The sequence below is a fragment of the Cornus florida genome, unplaced genomic scaffold (genome assembly GCF_030987335.1).
Source record: "Cornus florida cultivar Cherokee Brave unplaced genomic scaffold, ASM3098733v1 CherokeeBrave_3.0.0_Hap2_Chr02, whole genome shotgun sequence".
In the NCBI taxonomy this organism is placed as follows: domain Eukaryota; kingdom Viridiplantae; phylum Streptophyta; class Magnoliopsida; order Cornales; family Cornaceae; genus Cornus; species Cornus florida.
Genome location: NW_026775572.1, coordinates 4,413,473 through 4,433,696, shown reverse-complemented (window position 1 = coordinate 4,433,696; position 20,224 = coordinate 4,413,473). Strand labels below are relative to the sequence as shown.

Below are 20,224 nucleotides of genomic sequence, written 5' to 3'. Positions count from 1 at the left end.
ACCTGCTGAAGAGTATGGGCTGGTTACAGAGAAGACTACCAGCGAAATTGTCACTTCAGGCCAAGCTGATTCACTCAATTGTGAAGTTCAGGACTCATCAGATGGGGTCTTGGTCCGAGTTGGGAGAGACCTTCACTTTCAGCTGTCTAATGAGTCAACCATGGCTCTGCTCAATGAACTTCGCCTTTATGTTACTTTGAAAGGTTTTAATTGCATATCGTCTAATGGGGAAGAGGAGAATAAATTGGTTAGTTTTTTGAGTAGTGGACTGGGAGATTGTACTGATTCTGACTCGTTTTCAGAGCCTTTTGATTTTGGAAGGGATTGTGATGAGGAGGTGGCTACTGATTTGGTTTCTATCCAAGAAGTCTGTTCTAACGAGTTTGTACCTTGGATGGAGAATGATTTCTTTGAAGTGATAGAGGAGAAACCTTTGGCAATTGAGAGATCTGGCTGTTCAGTAACAAATGTTGATTTGGGTAAGCACTGGATGATTGAAAACATAGGAGCTGCTAGTGAGTTGCTAGGTGTTTCTTCAGAGGGAAACAGTAATCAGACACTTTCCATTCTTCAAGCAATAGTGGAAGGCAGAGAGGTAGCTGTGACTGAAGAGGTAGTGAACCCGAGGCCTTTATCAGCCTGGAAAGGGGCACAGGAGATCAAGAATCATATCTCTGAAGTCAATTATGAAAGAAAGAAAGGGGTGGTGAAGGAGAGGGGAAGGACTAGGAGTCGGAGGACGAAGAAAGGAGGAAGGGAGATTATCTTATCTGGTTTTTAATGAAGCTACGAATTATTTCTTGGAATGTTCGTGGTCTCAACGACCCGAATAAAAGGAGGGTGGTTAAGGTTGCTGTGAGGAAGTGGGGGGCCCAAGTTGTTTGTTTGCAAGAAACAAAGTTGGCATCCATCACAGATGGGGTGGTTAGGAGCTTGTGGGGAGGAAGGTTTGTAGAATGGGAGGTCTTGAATGCTACAGGTACTTCGGGCGGTATTTTAGTTATGTGGGATTGTAGATGGGTGTCTCGGTTGGATGAGTGGGTGGTCAGTGTCTTGCAAGTTCAAATTGGAAGAGGACAATTTCAGTTGGGTTTTCACTGGGGTCTATGGACCAGTTGTTGATATTAATTGGCCTTTTTTCTGGGAGGAGCTTAATCATGCTCAAGAAATGTGGTCTCTTCCCTAATGCTTGGGTGGGGATTTCAATTCTGTTAGATTCCCATTAGAGAGGTCCACAGGAGGTAGGAGGTCTTCTGAAATGGGTCAGTTTTCTGATTTCATTGACGAGCATTTTCGCTTTGATTTACCTATGGAAGGCGTATCTTATACATGGTCAAATGGCAGGGATCCAGTTACTTTTCCAAGGCTGGATCGTTTCTTGATTTCTGGGGAGTGGGAAGAGAAATTCCCTGAAGCAGTTTTAGCTCGGGTCATTTCTGATCATGTTCCTTTGGTTTTAGATTGTGGAGGTTTGAGTTCTCAAAGGTCTCCGTTTCGATTTGAGAATATGTGGCTAAGAGCGGAGGACTTCCAAGGGAAAGTTCAGTCTTGGTAGGAGGGAGTTGTTGTCATAGGCTCATCTAGTTTCATGTTAACTAAAAAGTTGAAGGCTCTCAAATTCAATCTTAAAAAGTGGAATAAAGATGTTTTTGGGAATCTTGAATGGAGGAAGAGTAGAGTCCTTGCTGATTTTTATGAGATTGATCGCCTAGAAGAGGCGGGTGGGGATGTGGAGTTTTTGCGTTCTAGGAGAGCTTTTTGTCAGACAGCTTTTGCTGAGATTGCTAGTATGGAGGAGATATCTTGGCGACAAAAATCCCGGGCTCTTTGGCTAAAAGAGGGAGATTGCAATACAAATTTTTTTCATAGACTCGCTAACACTCATAGAAGAAGTAATCATATAGGACGTATTCAGGTGGAAGGTGTAGAGTTGTGGAGGGAGGAAGATGTGCGTAATGGGATTGCTTCTTTTTATCAGAAGCTTTATACCGAACCGCTTGCTTGGAGACCTAAACTTGATGGTCTTCATTTTAAGGCCATTTCCGAGATTGATAGGGAAGGGCTTGAGAATCCTTTTACTGAAGAAGAAGTTCTAAAGGCCTTATCTAGTTGTAATGGGGACAAAGCTTCGGGGCCAGATGGGTTCACTATGCGGTTTATTCTGGAAAGTTGGACAGTTGTGAAAAACGATGTCATGGGCGCTTTTCTGGAGTTTTATTCTACTGGTGCCTTTGAGAAGTCACTTAATGCAACCTTCATTGCCTTTATTCCTAAAAAGGGAGGTGCTTTTGACATTAAAGACTTTCGTCCTATCAGTTTAGTGGGATGTATCTACAAGCTTCTGGCTAAGGTTTTTGCTCTTAGGTTGAGGGGAGTGATGGATGGGATTATTTCAGATTCCCATAATGCTTTTGTTGGAGGAAGACAAATTCTTGATTCAGTTCTTATTGCAGGTGAATGTGTGGATTCCAGATTGAGAAGTGGTGTTCCTAGAGTCTTGTGTAAACTTGACATTGAGAAAGCGTATGATCATGTGAATTGGAATTTCCTGCTTTATTTGCTTCAGAGAATGGGGTTTGGAAGTAAATGGAGGAAATGGATTGAGACATGCCCTTCGTCTGTCAAATTCTCTGTTCTTGTGAACGGGTCTCCTGCTGGTTTCTTTGGGTGCTCTCGGGGTTTAAGACAAGGAGATTCCCCATCATCTTTCCTCTTTCTTATTGTTATGGAGGGCTTAAGCAGACTTATGCAAAGAGCAGAGGATCTTGATCTTATCAAGGGCTTTATGGTGGGAAGAGATCCTGTCCATCAGATGGAGGTCTCTCATTTACTTTTTGCGGATGACACCCTCGTTTTTTGTGATGCTAATATGTCTCAGCTTAAATATCTGAGGTGCATTTTGGCCTGTTTTCAGGCTTTCTCTGGTCTGAAAGTTAATGTGGCTAAAAGCGTGCTTGTTCCGATTGGAGATGTTTAGGATATTTTTTCTTTAGCGGAAGTCCTTGGGTGTAGGGTGAGTTCTTTTCCAATTCCGTATTTGGGCTTGCCTTTAGGGGTCCTCTAGAACGGTGGGGTGCTGGGACCTGTGATTGATAGGTATGCGAAGATATTAGCAGGATGGAAAAAACAATACTTGTCTAAGGGAGGGAAGTTACGCTTATAAAGAGCACTTTATCGAGCCTTCCCACATATTTTTTATCTATGTTCCAAATTCCATGCTCTGTTGCTGATAGGATTGAAAAAATTTAAAGGGATTTCCTTTGGGGTGGAAGAGGTGATGAATTGAAGTATCACCTTGTCAAATGGGAACACGTTTGTAAGCCAATGAAGTTTGGTGGTCTTGGCATCAGAAGACTGGTCCCCTTTAACCAAGCTGTTCTGGGTAAATGGCTGTGGAGGTATGGAAGGGAAAGACATCGCTCTTGTCGAAGGCTTGTTTCATGTCGATATGGGGAAGAGAGTGGTGGTTGGTCTACTCGTCCGGTTTCTCTTGTGGGAGGAGTTGGGGCGTGGAAATTCATAAGAAAGGGATGGGACGCTTTTTCTACTCATATCAGATTCAAAGTTCGTGATGGCAGATGTGTACGTTTTGGGAGGATCTTTGGTGTTGAGATTGGCCTTTATCTTGTTTATTTCCCAAGTTATACAGTATTGCAATTGATAGACTTGCCTACGTAGCCAACTGTTATCACCTTGATAGCAGAGGGATGACGTGGGACGTGCAATTTCGACGCTCTTTTCAGGATTGGGAGGTGGACGAGGTATGTGTTTTCCTGGATTTGTTGTACCGACAGGAGACAGTTGGCAGAGGTAGTGATGATATGATATGGATTCCTTCTTCCCATGGTCGCTTTGAAGTTCGTTCCTTATTCTAATGTCTTTCTGATTTCGATATTGTTGATTTTCCATGGAAGACTATTTGGCGTTCTATGGCTCCAACTAGAGAGACATTCTTTGTTTGGACCGCTGTTTGGGGTAAGATCCTTATGATTGATAATCTAAGGAAAAGGGGCAATTGTCTTGTTAATTGGTGTTGCTTGTGCAAACAAGATGGTGAGTCAGTTGCTCATATTCTCATGCATTGTCCTACGGCGAGGGATTGTTGGAATCTTATCTTTTGTCTGTTTGGTATGCATTGGGCTATGCCTCGTTATCCTAAGGATTTGATTTGTATATGGAGAGGATGCAGTGTGAGCAGTGCTGTTCGCGATTATTGGAGAGTTGTACTACATTGTGTTTGGTGGTGCATTTGGAAGGAGAGGAATAGTAGAATGTTTGAAGGGAAAGAATCGTCCACGGCGATTCTGAAACTTTACATCATACGCTCTCTTTTTAGTTATGTGAAGAGGAAGTCCTGTTCTTCTTCCGAAGATTTAATTATTTTTTTGGCTTCCTTGGGATCTTAATCCCTAGTTCCACTTTTGTATAAGGGATGCGTTCCCCTCTTGAACGCCTATTTTATTTCAATTATTACTTATTAATAAAAAAAAATGATGCGATACTGAAGCAGAAAATTTGACTCATTGAATTGTCTTGCTTGCTTACTTTTTTTTTTTTCCTGGGTATTTGTCAAGTAATGAAATTAAAGGTTCAGTCTTCTTGCTAAGAATAACCTTCTTTTTCCTAAGAATAACCCTTGAACCTTTATTACTTTTTTTATTTTTTATTTTTTATTTTATTTTAAAAAAAAAAAAAAAACCTGAAACCTTTATTAGTTAAATGTGGCTTTAATGATAATCCCAATACTGGAAAGCTTTTCATCCTTTTGAAATATTTGAAGGTTTTAAGGTAATTTAATTTTGCTATTTGCAATCATCTCCTCCACTAAGTGCTAACGACTCGAATGTGTCAATGACATTGAACTATAACACTGGCTTTCCTTTATATATATATATTTTTTTTTGTTTTTTCAGGTAGGAATAATGCTACAAATGTGGATGATATGTTAATTGCCTTGGCATTCATGCTAATTATTAATTATGAGTTTTGTGTGTATATTGAGTTTTCAAATATTACAGATTGTGCTGCATTCATTTTTGTGTTGGGGTCGGGGGCGCTGCAAGTATCATCTCTGCATACTAAGAGATTTTTGCATTTATAATTTGAAACTGGGGAAGCATTGCTTCTTTAGGCTGCAGATTTGCTTTAAATAATTAGACCTGGTCGTTTCTCTTCTTCTTGTTTCATGATTCCAGGTTAGTGTTAGAGAGAGTTTTTGGCAGTCTTTGGAGGAGGACATCATTCCATCACTATCTACCATCAAGACTAACTGGCTAGAATCACAACCAAAGCTTATATCAAAAAAGCATAAAAGATCAAATATTTGTGTGGCAGGAGGTATGAAGGTTGTACTATTTCTATTGTTGTTCCATAATTAGATGGTACGATTTCACGTTTTTTTTAAGAACCTTCTTCAACATTGGTGTGAACTGAAAAGCCTAGCACAAGTTGAAATTACATAGAAAGGTTATTTTAAGGATGACTTTACTACCCCGAATGGCTGTTTCACTGTAATTCTTTATATTTATAACTCAAATTGTTCATGTTTAGCTGTTTTTTAAAACTCCTTTGATCTGTCTGCTTTTCCACTAGTTCTATTTGTGGGGCTCAATACCAACAAATTTGAGCACGCAGAGGATGTATGCTCATTTTGTGTCCTTTATGTTGGACCAGTTTGAGCCACTGCTGTTGATTTAGAGTTTGGACAAAACAAATTTTAGGCAAGAATTTTGTTGTAAGATTCGTAAGTTGAGTGTTACCACGGGACTTGGAAAAAAATTTCATAGATTGTTGTAAAGGGTGAGTAACTTTTTTGTTGAATACAATGCACTTTTTTTTTTTTGATAAATAAAAGAATATTATTAAAAGACGCTCAAGAGGGGAGCGAAACCCAAAGAAATACAAAAGAGCACAAAGGACTCGAGCCTTCATAGAGGCCAAAAAATCAATAATTTCCCCCAACGATCTATGATCTCTTCCTGAAACCCAACAAAAAGGGTTGAAATAATCGAGAATTTAAGCACCGAAATCGACATCGCATTTCCTTCAAAGTATCTCCTATTCCTTTCAAGCCAAATACACCACCACACATAAAGCGGCGTAGCTCTCCACTCATCTTGACTGAGAGCCCCCACATGGCAACCTCTCCACATCTCAATCAACTCTATAGTAGATCCTGGCATAACCCAATAAAACCCAAATAAGCCAAGCATCAAATCCCAACACTCTCTAGCCAAAGAGCAATGAATAAGAAGGTGATCCACAGATTCCTCATCACGAAGACACATATAACAACGATTGACCACCACCTGGCTTCTCCTTCTCAAATTGTCTTGGGTTAAGATCCTACCCAGAACCGAAGTCCACACAAAGAAAGCCACTTCGAGAGGAGCCTTAGAACGCCAAACAGACTTCCAAGGAAAACGAACTCCAGGATCAAAAGAGAGGCACTTGAAGAAAGACATCACCTTAAAACGCCCCTTGGAGTTTGCGACCCAATACCAACAATCCGAATCCTCCACCACAATCCTCTGGCGATATAACAACTCCAAGAGACGAATTGCCTCATCAATCTCCCAATCCTGAAAGGCATGCCTGAATCGAACATTCCAAACCAGTCTCCCATTATCAAGATGATAAAAGTTAACCACCAAGGCCTGCCTATCCGAAGCAATCCTGTAAAGCTGAGGAAAGGCAAGAGCAAGAGGAGCATCACCACACCGCACATCCTCCCAAAAACAAATCCTCCTCCTATCTCTAAGACGAAACCGAATGTGCTTGGAAAAATCATCCCAACCCTTCCGAATAAATTTCCAAACTTCCACCCCCCGAGGATTTCTAACTTCCAAAGAGCTCCACCCTCCTCTCATCTCTCCAAAGCCAATGTCTCTCCACAACCCTCCTCCAAAGCCAATGTCTCTCCACACCAAACCTCCACAACCATTTTCCAAGAAGGGCCTTATTAAAGGGCACCAATCTACGAAGACCCAGCCCACCATTCCGAATAGGCCTGCATACTTGATCCCATCTCACCAAATGGAACTTAAACTCTTCACCTCTGCCCCCCCACAGAAAATTACGCTGCAACCTCTCAATCCTCTCCGCAACTGAAGATGGAATCTGAAAGAGAGATAAAATAAGTGGGAAGGCTAGAGAGCGTACTCTTAATCAGAGTGACCTTATCGCCCTTGGAAAGATACTGCTTCTTCCAACCTGCCAACCTTCTCTCAAATCTATCCACAACTGGATCCCAAATCCCCACACACCTCGAAGGAGCTCCCAGAGGCAAACCTAAGTAAGAAATGGGAAAAGCACCAGTGCGACATCCAAGGATGTCAGCAAAAGTCTCAATCTCAGGAACCTCCCCAACCGGCACCAAAACGCTCTTGCCCACATTCACCTTGAGGCCGGAGACGACTTGGAACCAAATCAAGACACATCTCAGATATCTAATCTGGAACACATTCGCATCACAAAGAACCAGAGTGTCATCAGCAAACATCAAATGAGAGATCTCCAACTGAGAAGCAGCATCCCTACCTACCCGAAAGCCTTTCACATGACCCAAATTAGCAGCCCTTCGCATCAATTTACTAAGGGCCTCCATCACAAGCAAGAACAAGAAGGGGGAGAGAGGATCCCCCTGTCTCAAGCCCCTTGAGCTAGAGAAAAAACCGGTAGGAGCACCATTAACAAGGACCGAAAAGCGAGCACTGGAAATACAAAACTGAATCCATCTCTTCCACCAATCACCGAACCCCATCATCTCCATCAAGTACAGAAGAAAGCTCTAACTCACATGGTCATACGCTTTCTCAATGTCCAACTTACAAAGAACACCTGGGACCCCACTACGCAATCTGTAGTCCACACACTCACTAGCAATAAGGACTGAATCCAAAATCTGACGGCCTCCTACAAAAGCATTTTGAGAGTCCGAAATGATACCATCCAAAACTTTCCTCAATCTAGAAACGAGCACTTTGGCAATTAACTTGTAGATCCAACCCACCAAACTAATAGGGCGAAAATCCCTCACATCCAATGCCCCCCCCTTTTTCGGAATGAGAGCAATGAACGTGGCATTCAAGCTTTTCTCAAAAAATCCCCGAGAATGGAAAGCATGGAAAGTGCCCATCACCTCTCCTTTAACCACCTCCCAGCAATCAAGAAGAAACCTCATGGTGAAACCATCTGGACCTGGGGCCTTATCCCCATTGCAGCTCTTCAAAGCAATCAGCACTTCCTCCTTAGAAAAAGGCACCTCCAAACCCAAGCACTCCTCCTCAGAAATAGAGGCAAACTGCAACCCTTCAAGCAAAGGTCTCCACTCAACAGTCTCAAAGAACAACTTCTCAAAGAACTCTGAAATTCCTTTGAAGATGTCCTCCTCCTTACAAAGAGTAACCCCCTCAACCCCAATCCTCCCTATGTGATTTCCTCTTCTATGAGCATTGGCCAATCTGTGGAAAAATTTCGTGTTTCTATCCCCCTCCTTGAGCCATAAGGCTCGAGATTTTTGCCTCCACGAGATCTCCTCCATGATAGCAATCTCAGAAAACTCGGCTTTGCATTCTGCCCTCCTAAGCTTCAAAGCTTCAACCAAATCCCCTTGACCCTCCATACGGTCAATAGCCACAATCTTCGTAAGAACCCGATTTTTTCTCCATTCCAGATTCCCAAAGACCTCTTTATTCCAAGTCTTAAGATTCTCCTTTAAAAGACGCAATTTGCCTGCAAGCAGATGACTAGGGGTACCCACCACACCATACCCCTCCCACTAAAGACGAACCCGCTCAAGAAAGCCCTCAGCCTGCAACCACATATTCTCAAATCTGAAAGGAGATCGTCTACTGCACAACCCGCCACAATCCAACAACAACGGAACATGGTCAGAGATAGGACGAGGCAACGATGCTTGAACAACTTCCGAGAACCTCTCCTCCCACTCCCCCGACACAAGGAATCTGTCAATCCGGGAAAGGGTAGGAGGGGTATGGCCACTGGACCAAGTAAACGGCCTTCCAACCAGAGGCAAATCAACCAACCCGAATTCATCAATAAACTCCGAGAAAGCCACCATATCAGACGTCCACCTACCACCCGTTGACCTCTCAAAAGGAGAGCGAACCACATTAAAGTCCCCACCAATACATCAAGGCAAACACCATCGACTTCTAATCTCCCCCAACTCCTCCCAAAGCAAGTGGTGCACACCATCCTCCGAAGGACCATAAACAGCCAAAGCAAGAACACAAGAAACAGAGAAGCGCCCCACCTGAGCCTCCACTTTAGACACCTCTCTGTTATCCCACATGATCAAGATGCCCCCCGAGGAACCAATAGCATCCAAAACAATCCACTCCACAAATCTCCCACCCCAAAGACTCTTCACAATCCTATCAGACATCGAAGAAAGTTTGGTCTCTTGGAGACGTACCACATGACCCCGACCTTTATGAAAAACCGACTTCACCACTTTCCTCCTAACCGGATCATTGAGACCCCTGACATTCCATGAAAGAATTTGTAACTTCATAGGGAAACACTTTAGAAAGCAAACCCTCCCTTCCTTCCACCACCTCTCCCTCCTGATCTGGACCCCCTATTTCTCCTTTCATACGTGATAAAATCATTGGGGCTTTGCAACACTGTCTCCCCTCAACACTGTCTCCCCTCTCTCCTCCTGCAACCTTATCTTACCACCTGCTTTTTCCTGAAAATGAGAATTGAGGACATCATTAAACAAACACAGTGCCTCATCCACTCTACCCTCAAAAGAAACCCCCAACAAAGGACCCACTTCCAATCCCTTCTCCCTTACCCACTCCTCCTCAAGATCATTCACTCCGACAACATTCGAGTTGCTAACCCAATTACCTCCAGGCGGAACAACAGCCAAAGGAACAGCCAAATTCACTGCTTGTTCCAAGTCTTCCCATGGAATCATGCCTGAGTCACCATCTAGAGAAGAACCTGCAGCTCCCTTCCAATCATCAAGAACAGAAGAGGAATGCGAGCAAAACTGTGAAACAGGCTCCTCCTCTGTCAAAACTTCTCCTGAATCACTAAGAAAGCCTTTCGACGCCAAATGGTCCCGTATCTCCTTCAACAGAAAGGCAGCCATATCATCATCAAGCTTCACCTTTACATCCCGACCAACACAAACTGTAACTCCCTCTCACGAACCTTCACCTCGCCGAGAGAAACCACGTCTAAACCCAGAATCACCATCCTGTCTGTCCACAAGAACGGAGTCCCTCTCAGCCTCCGATTCTTTAGAGAACGAAGCAGAAGCTGTCCCACCCTTCACCCGTTCCAAAGACATTGTCGACTCCCCCAAAAAAGGAGAAGAAGAAGAAGAGAAACACGGTTTAATAGGAGAAGAACCAGAAGGAACTGAAAACATACCCGATTCAAAACCGGATTGCGAAGATACCACCCATTTTTGCTTATCCTTTCGTGACCATTTCTTACGAAAAGCGGGAAGAATCACCTTTTTCTTCGGCAACCGACGCCTCAGGACCGGAACCTTCACTCGCCGATCAACATTCGTTCTCGTTTTCATCGACCCAGCAACACAAGGAGCTCTATCATCTCGCAAGGAGGGCAAGGGCTCAAACCTGTTAGACACCGGCCCAGATCCACAACTCGGCCCACCTTTAATCCCGCAGACCCGTCAACATTAACTTCTTTAGAAGACTGGACGCTCGGCCCACCAACCACAGCACAAGGAACTTGCACATCACATTCAGATCCCAAAGAAACTGAACTAGGCCTCTTAGAAACTGAAATAGGCCTTTCAGGCCCAACAAGCGGCCCAACAGACTTAGGCCCACCATTGCAAGAGATAGTAGCCTCGACACCAAGCCTTCCAACAGGCCCAACTGAATGGGAAGCCAAATTTGAAGTGAAATTTGAATTGACCGTGGGGACAGCTGGTCTCCATTGGGAACGGACAAATCCTGAGCGCCAACCACGTGGACTTGTCTATAATGATATGAAGGTTGTACTATTTCTGTCGTAGTTCCATAATTAGATGGTATGATTTCACGTTTTTTTTAAGAACCTTCTTCAACATTGACGTGAATTGAAAAGCCTAGTACAATTTGAAATTACATAGAAAGGTTCGCTATTTTAAGGATGACTTTATTATCCCCAATGGTTAGTAGGTCCTGTTTCACTGTAATTCTTAAAGCGTAAAGCTTATATTTATAACTCAAATTGTTCATTTTTAGCTGTTTTTTAGGACGACTCTGACCTCTCTGTTTTTCCTATTTGTGGGGCTCAATACCAACATTTTTGAGCACGCAGAGGAAATTTGCTCATTTTGTTGCTTTTATGTTATGGACCAGTTTGAGCCACTGCTGCTGATTTAGAGTTTGGACAAAACAAATTTTAGACAAGAACTTTGTTGTGAGATTCGTAAATTGAGTTTTACCATGGGGCTTGGAAAAAAATTCATAGATTGTTCTAAAGGGTGAGTGACTCTTTAGTTGAATACAATGCACTTGCCTATAATGGTTGTACAAGCTTGTCGCAACCCGTTACCAATCTTAATTCTATAGACTGTGATTGGACATGACGTAGAGATTTGTAATGATTAGTTTCTCTCTCTCATGCCTATGATCCAGTATAGGTTTCTTCTATAGGTGACTACGTTTGTTGTAGGGAATGAAAGAATTATTCTATGAGTTCATCTGGCACATGCAATAGAGAAACTTAGGAATCAATTCTCCAATCGTAATGGGCATTAAAGGGTATTACCTAGTTCTGGTGCGCCCCAGGGCCGTGGTGGGGAGGGGCGGATTGAGACAGACCTAGCCTTTGATCTTTCACAAATGGTGCAACCTTTCAGATTTTTTTATTTTTTATTTTTTGTCGATAAAGAACAATCTCTTAGTATGAAATAAAGAAACAGTAAGAGATGTACTCTGTGTTATTACTTTATTATGATTACTTCATTACTTGTGCTTCATCCACTTGCAGAAGTAATCAAGGTAGATATTGGATTTAAAAATCCTCTTCAAATCACTATTTCCATCTCGGGTGTTTCCCTGATATGTGAGCATTCTACTTCTGATGAAATGGAACCTGGTAGGTCAAAATGGTGCCATTTTATTTATATTTTTTCTGTTTGTTCCTTTTTTTCCCCCTTTGTTTCTTCTGTTTTAGGTCCAAGATTGGTACATTTATTCAGCAGATTTAGATAATTGCTATTTCAATGATACAGATGCAAGTAGCTCTACTACTAATGAGGAAAAGAAGAAGTTAACCATGAGTAGGTATGCATATTTAACTTTTGATGGTTTTTCTCTTCTTCAAGGATGTTGTTCATTTGATAAACACGACCTCACTGTCTTCACATCTCTTTCCATTGCGCTTAAAATTGCTAAGGAGTGTTTTTGCTTAACTTCAGGGATTGGAGTGCAGACAACTCATTTACATTGTCTGAGGTTGACATTTCACTGGGGGGAGGCGAAACAGTTGTGGTGAGTTTTGCTTAAGAGTCGACTAAACAAGAGAAGATTTATTGTGTGTTTAATTTATGCTAGTTACAGAAATTTCATTTCAGTAACATTATAGTAATTAATTTATCTTTGGTATGGTTTCTTCTTCTTCTTCTTCTTCTTCTTCTATGGATGTTGACGTGTCTTAAAAGTAAGGAGTCCATATGATATGATTAATTTGATCTGGCTTCCAGTAGTTAGTTACTACTAGCTACCAACTGATCAAAAGCATAATGTATTTTGGCCTTCATGATTGTTCGCTAAAGTTGCTTGCAAAACAATCAGGTGTCTGGAATCTCTAAAAGAATCTGTGTAAAGAATTAATGTGAAAACATCACACATTTCATATGCAAGTAAAATTCTGAATGTTCAAATATTTTGCGATTCTTCAAATACAATGGAAATTTTCATTGTTTCCCTTGAATTTTTAGTGTGCACTAAATATAGACTATCAAGCCACTGATCAATATGTGTTTATAGTAAGAAAGGAGACATGATTTTGATTTAGTTGGAGCTGTAGACCATGCTTGTGTGTTGTGCCGAATAAGACTGAATCCAGTTGACCCATCAGAGGTAGACGACCGACAAGCCAATCAGCACCTTTAAATTGTCAAACACCAAGGAACTACTAGATCTGATTCCTGTTGGGCTTAATCATTTTGATAAAATGCGAAGTTAAGTAAAACTCAACTGTTCTTGAAGTTGAATCTGTTGAACTACACTCCCAGTATAGAGTTCACAAACGCAGTTTTAGTATGAGGATTAGTTTGAATATTTTAGTTTCTTGTTTGAATATTCTTGTTTCTTGTGCACTGTTTTTCCCTGATGAGATTAGTGAAACTTTATATGTGGCCTCTGGGTGAGACTCATATTGAAATTTCTCTTTTTATTGCTGCTTTTGCAAACTTAAAGCATTTTGTTGACTTCTTTTTAAATATAGCTCCTGCACTGGGCAAGCCCTTTTTTTTTTTTTTTTTTTTTTTTTTTTGACAACTAAAATTGTATAAAAGCGCTCAAAAGGGGAGCGAAGCCCAAGAGAAATACACAAGGCCAAAAAGGGCCTCTAAGCCTTCAAAGAGGAAAAAAAATCAACAATCTCCTCTAAAGATCTATAATTTCTCCCTGAAGCCTAACAAAAAAGAGTGGAAAGAATAAAGAATTTAAGCATAGAAATAGGCATCTCCTTTCCTTCGAAATATCTCCTATTCCTCTCGAGCCAAATACACCACCACACACAGAGGCGTAGCCCTCCAAGCATCCTGAATATGTGCCCCCAGTGTTCAACCTTTCCAAGCCTCAATCAACCCTCTGGAGGATCTGGGCATAACCCAGTGAATCCCAAACAAACCAAGCATCAAATCCCAACAGTCCCTGGCCATGGTGCAATGTAAAAGAAGGTGATCCACTGTCTCCTCATCATGTAGGCACATATTGACCACTACCTGATTCCTTCTCCTCAAATTATCCTGGTTTAAAATCTTCCATGGGAAAGGACCTTCAGGCTCCTCCATGAGACACCTGAAGAAGGACCGAACATCGAAACAACCCTGAGAGTCAGAGGCCTAAATCTAGCTATCAAAATCTCCGACCATAATCTCCTAGCGATACAACAACTCCAAAAAACCAGTGGCATCCTCAATTTCCCAGTCTTGAAAGTGCTTCCTGAAACGAACATCCCAAGACGATCTCCCGCTATCAAGATGATAATAGTTGACCACTATGGCTTGCCTATCCGTAGCAATCCTGAAGAGCCATGGGAAAGCGAGAGCAAGAGAACGATCCTCACACAAAACATCCTCCTAGAAACTGATCCTCCTACCATCCTTGAGTCGAAATCTATTATGTTTGGAAAACTCATCCCACCCCTTTTGAATGAATTTCCAAACCCCCACACCCTTTGGACCACGCACCTCGAGAGCTCCACCCTCCTCTACTCTCCCCATATCTTCTCGCTACAACCGTCCTCCAAAGCCAATGCCTCTCAGCCCCAAACTTCCACAGCCATTTCCCAAGGAGAGCCTTATTGAAAGGCACCAATCTTCTAAACCCGAAACCTCCACTCTGAATTAGCTTGCACACTTGCTCCCAGCGAACTAGACGAAACTTGAACTCCTCCTCCCTTCCCCCTCCATAGAAAATTTCGCTGCAATCTCTCAATCCTCTCAGCTACAGAAGAGGGAATCTGAAATAGAGAGATAAAATACGTGGGAAAGCATGAAAGGGTGCTCTTTATCAGGGTAACCCGTCCACCCTTGGAAAGGTATTGCTTCTTCCAACCCGCTAGTCTTTTCTCGTATCTATCCACAATAGGATCCCAACTCCCCATACACCTCGAAGGTGCTCTAAGGGGCAAACCTAAATAAGAGATGGGAAAGTAGCCAATACAACATCCAAGTATATTTGCAAACATCGCAATCTCAGGGACCTCGCCAACGGGCACCAAAGTGCTCTTTCCGACATTCACCTTAAGCCCGGAGACAACTTGGAACCAGATCAAAACGTATCTCAGATATCTTAATTGGGACACATTCGCATCACAAAACACTAAAGTATCATCCGCAAACATCAAATGGGAGATCTCCAACTGATTAGCAGCATCCCTGCCTACCCTAAAGCCTCTCAGAAAACCCAACTCAACAACCCTCTTCATCAGTCTACTAAGGGCCTCCATCACAAAGAGGAACAAGAAAGGTGAAAGCGGAAAAAAGAAGCCTGTTTCTATGCTTAAGTTCTCTGTTATTTCTACTCTTTTTTGTTGGGTTTCAGGGAGAGATTATAGATCTATGGAGGAAATTATTGTTTTCTTGGCCTCTCTGAAGGTCTCAAGCGCCCTTTGGCCCTTTTGTTTCTTTGGGCTTCGCTCCCCTTTTGAGCGTTTTTAATAAATTCTTACTTATCAAAAAAAAAAAAAAAAAAGGCGCCCCTCGAACTAGTGAAGAACCCCGTCGGAGCTCCATTCACAAGAATAGAGAAGCGAGCACTGGAAATACAAAGCTGAATCCATTTTCTCCATCTCACTCCAAACCCCATCCTCTCCATCAAGTATAGAAGGAAGCTCCAACTCACATGGGCTAGCCCTAATTTTTAACTATAGCTTTTAGAATTGTTTACAATAAACCAAAAGGAGGAAGGAGGGGGACAAGCCAAGCAGCTAGTGTCATATCTTATTGCTAGATGTCCTTTTCTATTTCTTAGAATCTTATTTTGAATGCTTACATTCTTTTTGTCAATCTACATGCTTTTTCTTTTATGCAGCAGCCTATTACTCAGTAAAGCAGTTAGCGATATGTCTATTTTAATATGTTCTGTTCTATTGTTCCAGAATCTGTCTGTCAAATTGGCTGTTGCAATGCAACTGCTACTTTTGATGGTGCAGTCTACATGTGTTTTATATTTAGCTGCCTACAATTTTTAATTTTTAATTTTTATTTTCAAGATTTTCTTTTCTGTTGCTTACTAGATGCCCAAATTCAGTCTGTCAATGACTAGTTTTGATGGGTGTTTATATTATCATCCGAGATTTTGTAAAATTTCATTTTTTTTTTCACTGATAATTTCCAGGCACAACTAAATGTTACTCCCAGAGTAGAAGGCGTCCTAAAAATAGTTGGTTTAAGGTGGAAGTTGTCAGGTTCAGTAGTTGGCTTTTATAACTTCGAGCCTGAATTAGTAAACAAGAAAGTTGCAAAGGGAAAAAGGAAAGCTAAGCAGCCTGTCAGTGACAACCTGAAGTTTGTTGTGATTAAGGTGCATTGCTTTTTCTTTTTCGCTTCTTTATTTCCGACATAGAAAATTTAGACAAAGTAATGTTGATTTGGCATTCTCTTAAGTAATGTTGATTTGGCATTCTCTTATTTTTGTATGTTTTGCTTGGTAATACTTCCTTATTCTCCAGAGTCTACCTAAGCTTGAGGGTTTCATCCGCCACCTACCGAAAACAGTTTATGCAGGCGATTTACGGCGTCTTGCTTTAGAGTTGAGAAATCCATCAGAAACTTCTGTGAAGGTATGACTTTGCGGTTCAAGTATTTAAATGGTAGCAATTGCTTATCCTATGCATGCCTGTTGTACTCACGAACTTGTGCATTTGTGCCAATCCTGTTTCCTAAGGTAGTCATCTCTCAATCATTCACAAGTAAATTCGACTGTTTACTGTAGTTGGAAGTGTTCTAATGCTTTAATAGTTAAGAAGTACTATTACATAAGCTAGAGAATGGCCAACTATGAAGGCCATCTTCCTTTGAACAGCCACTGTACATATAGGCATCTCTGCTTTCTCATCAAACATAGTTCATCTTTTCTGTATTTATGTGTGGATTAGCATTACCCTTTGGAGACATCACATTGGGGTCCAAGAATGACACTTGTATTCAGTTTATGAATCATAACTTCTTTTGGCAGAACATAAAGTTGAAGATAAGCCATCCAAGATATTTAAATATAGGGAAGAAGGAAGTTATGAACATGGAATTTCCTGCGTGCCTGGAGAAGAGGGCAAATTCTGCGGAAAGTGAGGCACAGGCCAGCACCTGTAAAACACTAGACTCTGTATATCTGTTTCCGGAGGTCAGTACTGGTCTTAACTGGTGGATTGCCTGTTGGCGAATCATATCAATTTGTTATCAGGACTTCTTCCTCCTCATTTTGATAAATTATTTTTCTCAGGACACATCAATTCATGGAGAGACTCCTTTACTGTGGCCTCTTTGGCTTCGGGCTGCTGTTCCTGGAAAGATATCCTTGTACATAACAATATATTATGAGATGGGAGATATATTGACTGTCATGAGATATCGCACTCTACGAATGCATTACAATTTAGAGGTATGCTCTCCAACTTGAAAGACGAGGGCTTCTTTGCTTGATAATTGCTGAAGTGTGCAGCTGTTTTTGGAACAATATTGAATAGCATAATGAGTTGTGCCATGTAAATTATTTTGATCATTCTCTTATTTTCCTTTTTATCTTAAAGAATCAAATTTATGTTATAATGCGTATATATCTTTTTGCTGATGAAGTAAGTTCTATTTGTCTGAGAACCTTTTATTTCTTCATATTTGGATAACTATCATTATTCACTGTGTTAAAACTTCAGATTTTATTTTAACAAATAAATATTATATCAATTCAGCCTTTGATGTTTATCCATGTACTTGGAATTGTTCATTCATCCATTTTCTAATTCTTTAATAGGTATTACCGTCGTTAGATGTTTCATTCCAAATCAGCTCTTGTCCTTCAAGATTACAAGAGTTCCTTGTACGGATGGATGTTGTCAACAGGACCAAATCTGGGAATTTCCAGGCTCATCAATTGTCAACCGTTGGGAAGGAATGGGAGATCTCGTTGCTTCAACCTATTGATACCATTTTTCCTTCAGAGTTTATAATGGCTGGCCAAGCACTTTCATGTTTTTTTAAGCTCAAGGTTGGTACTAGAAGCAGCTCCTTTGAGCCGTTATCCATTTCCGATTTTGTCACATGTCAAATTTACGCTATCATCAGCTTACTCTTCATTTAGGATATTTTTTTTCATTGACCTGCCTTTAGGATATTTATCTATTTCTTTTCTACAGCAGATTATCTTTTGCGTATTTTTTTTTTTAAGTCAATTAAATTGGTTTTTGCTTCAGAGTGGCAGAAAATCTTTAACTGCTGAAGATAAGGTCTCTTCTATTGCCCTTTTAGAGGGAACTGATGTGAGATTGGGTCCTGGCAGTGGCGAGTTACTGTTTGATATATATAGCTCACCTTTGGCGGATTTTCACCATTATGAAAAAGCGCACCAGCGGATGTCAGATCAGGTTCGCCATTTTCTTGCTTCATATTCAAAATTTTAATTGTTTGCAACGTATTTTCTTGATTGCTGCCGTCAGTACCACAATAGGCCAACATGGGTGGGTTACCGGAATCTTGTTTCATCATTCCATGCTACATATAGATATAGGGTCATTAAAACTCATTTACACCAAGAGTAGGGCTGATTATATAATAAATATTGATTAATAATATTTTTTTTAGATTGCTAGAACAAAATCAAATGATTACCCACTAAATTCTTGGGGAAGTGTGTATTGAGGCCGTCCAATGAACAAATGTTGATTTGCAGCCTTTTTTGTACTGAATGGTTCCTTATGCATGGATCAGGATTGTCCAAATACAGTTGACTTCATATTGATCACTCGGCCGCAGAGGAGTGATAGCGATCCTGGACTATCCGCCTCTGTTACTCTTTTTTCTCATCATGCGTGTCATTGCAGGCAAGACTCCTATTTTGACTTTTTATGTTGATGTTTTTCGTTTCTTAGTTTCTCTTTGTAACAATTTTTTGTTTCATTACAGCATTGCAAATGCAAGCCCGATATGGTGGCTGATGGATGGCCCTCGGACTATACACCATAACTTCGCTGCTTCTTTATGCGAAATAAAACTAAGGATGACAGTCCACAACTCCTCAGACACCCTTGTATCAATACGCATTAGCACCCATGATTCCGCGCCCGGTGGTAGCCCACTAAGTGATGCAACTTCTATACCTTCTGTGAACCAAGCAGGGTGGTATGACATACCTGTGCTGAACGACATTAAAGTCACAACTGATATCATCGGGAGCCGAGTTGGGAAATCAATATCAGCAGAGTATGTTTCCCCTTTCATTTGGTCAGGTTCAAGTTCTACCCGATTCAAACTTGAGCCAGTATCCACAATTGAAATCCCTCTCCAGATAAGTGTATTTTCTCCAGGAACATATGATTTGTCAAACTACTGTTTGCACTGGAATATTCAATTTCCTGACGAAGGAAATCGTGCAGCTGGAATGAGAGTGTTTTCAGGAACTTGCACGGGTCACCCATATTACCTAACTGTGCTGCAATCTGCTTGAGCTTTGTCGCTGTCTATATTTTGGCTCTCTCCGGTTTGGGATGGGGAAATCTTGTGTGTACTAATTTTTTGTATCTTCTGCTTGTAAATTAGGGTGTTTTTATACAACAGTAGGAAGTACATGAAAGCAGGGTGAAAGTTGGAGACAAATTTGGATCATTTTTTTTTTTTCTTAATAATAATGGCAATAAAGATAAAGGTGAATCAATCGTATTGTCAGTGTACTATGTTTCGGCCAATCCAATTTGTAACGGATTTGAGTTGTTTTTGTTGATTCAACTTTTGATGACAATACTTGAGCAGCGGTGGATGAATTTTTATTATTTATTTATTTCCCTGGTAGTGGGGATAAAAGCTCAGTATGAACTGTTTTAATTGGTGGTCTAAATCCATGATCGGTAAGTGATTCTTTTTACTTGTTCCAAAATCACTGCCTAATTAGCTCAGGCCAAATCAAATTACAATTTAACGGTGCTTTTGTTGTTGGTGATTGCAGGGACCTACTGACATGCGGATCGATGGTGTCGATAAATATGAATGTAACTTATTGGCTCCCTCTATCAGTTAATGCCAGTACCGAACTCGTCAACACATTCACGATCAATAAGTGGCTTAAAGTCCATTTTATATTTTGAAATCAATAAGGCTCTTTAATATTGGTTCAGTTGTTCATGTACATCCACATGTTATGCTAGTTTTAAATAAATGCAAAATCCAATGACAAAGTCTTTAGTGGTTAATAACCCAATTGTCATCAATGATGGATGGTGATGCAAGAACTTCCGTTGAGGAAAATTTTAAAAAAATGATTTGAAAAAGTTAAAAATCACATAT

At 41.0% G+C, this 20,224-nt stretch overlaps 1 protein-coding gene across 1 annotated transcript in view; it reads left to right on the top strand.

Moving 5' to 3' along the window:
- The window catches only part of LOC132293217 (uncharacterized), a 47,338-nt gene extending 27,656 nt beyond the window's left edge, over nt 1-19,682 (top strand). Inside the window, exons 17-28 of the mRNA XM_059790592.1 lie at nt 5,196-5,337; nt 11,989-12,096; nt 12,233-12,284; nt 12,419-12,491; nt 16,071-16,256; nt 16,405-16,515; nt 16,911-17,075; nt 17,175-17,333; nt 17,703-17,936; nt 18,142-18,312; nt 18,656-18,768; nt 18,851-19,682. Of these exons, the coding sequence (XP_059646575.1) occupies nt 5,196-5,337; nt 11,989-12,096; nt 12,233-12,284; nt 12,419-12,491; nt 16,071-16,256; nt 16,405-16,515; nt 16,911-17,075; nt 17,175-17,333; nt 17,703-17,936; nt 18,142-18,312; nt 18,656-18,768; nt 18,851-19,391 (2,055 nt within the window). The 3' untranslated portion in view covers nt 19,392-19,682. The remainder of the gene's footprint in view (nt 1-5,195; nt 5,338-11,988; nt 12,097-12,232; nt 12,285-12,418; nt 12,492-16,070; nt 16,257-16,404; nt 16,516-16,910; nt 17,076-17,174; nt 17,334-17,702; nt 17,937-18,141; nt 18,313-18,655; nt 18,769-18,850) is intronic.
- The last annotated feature ends 542 nt before the right edge of the window (nt 19,683-20,224 follow it).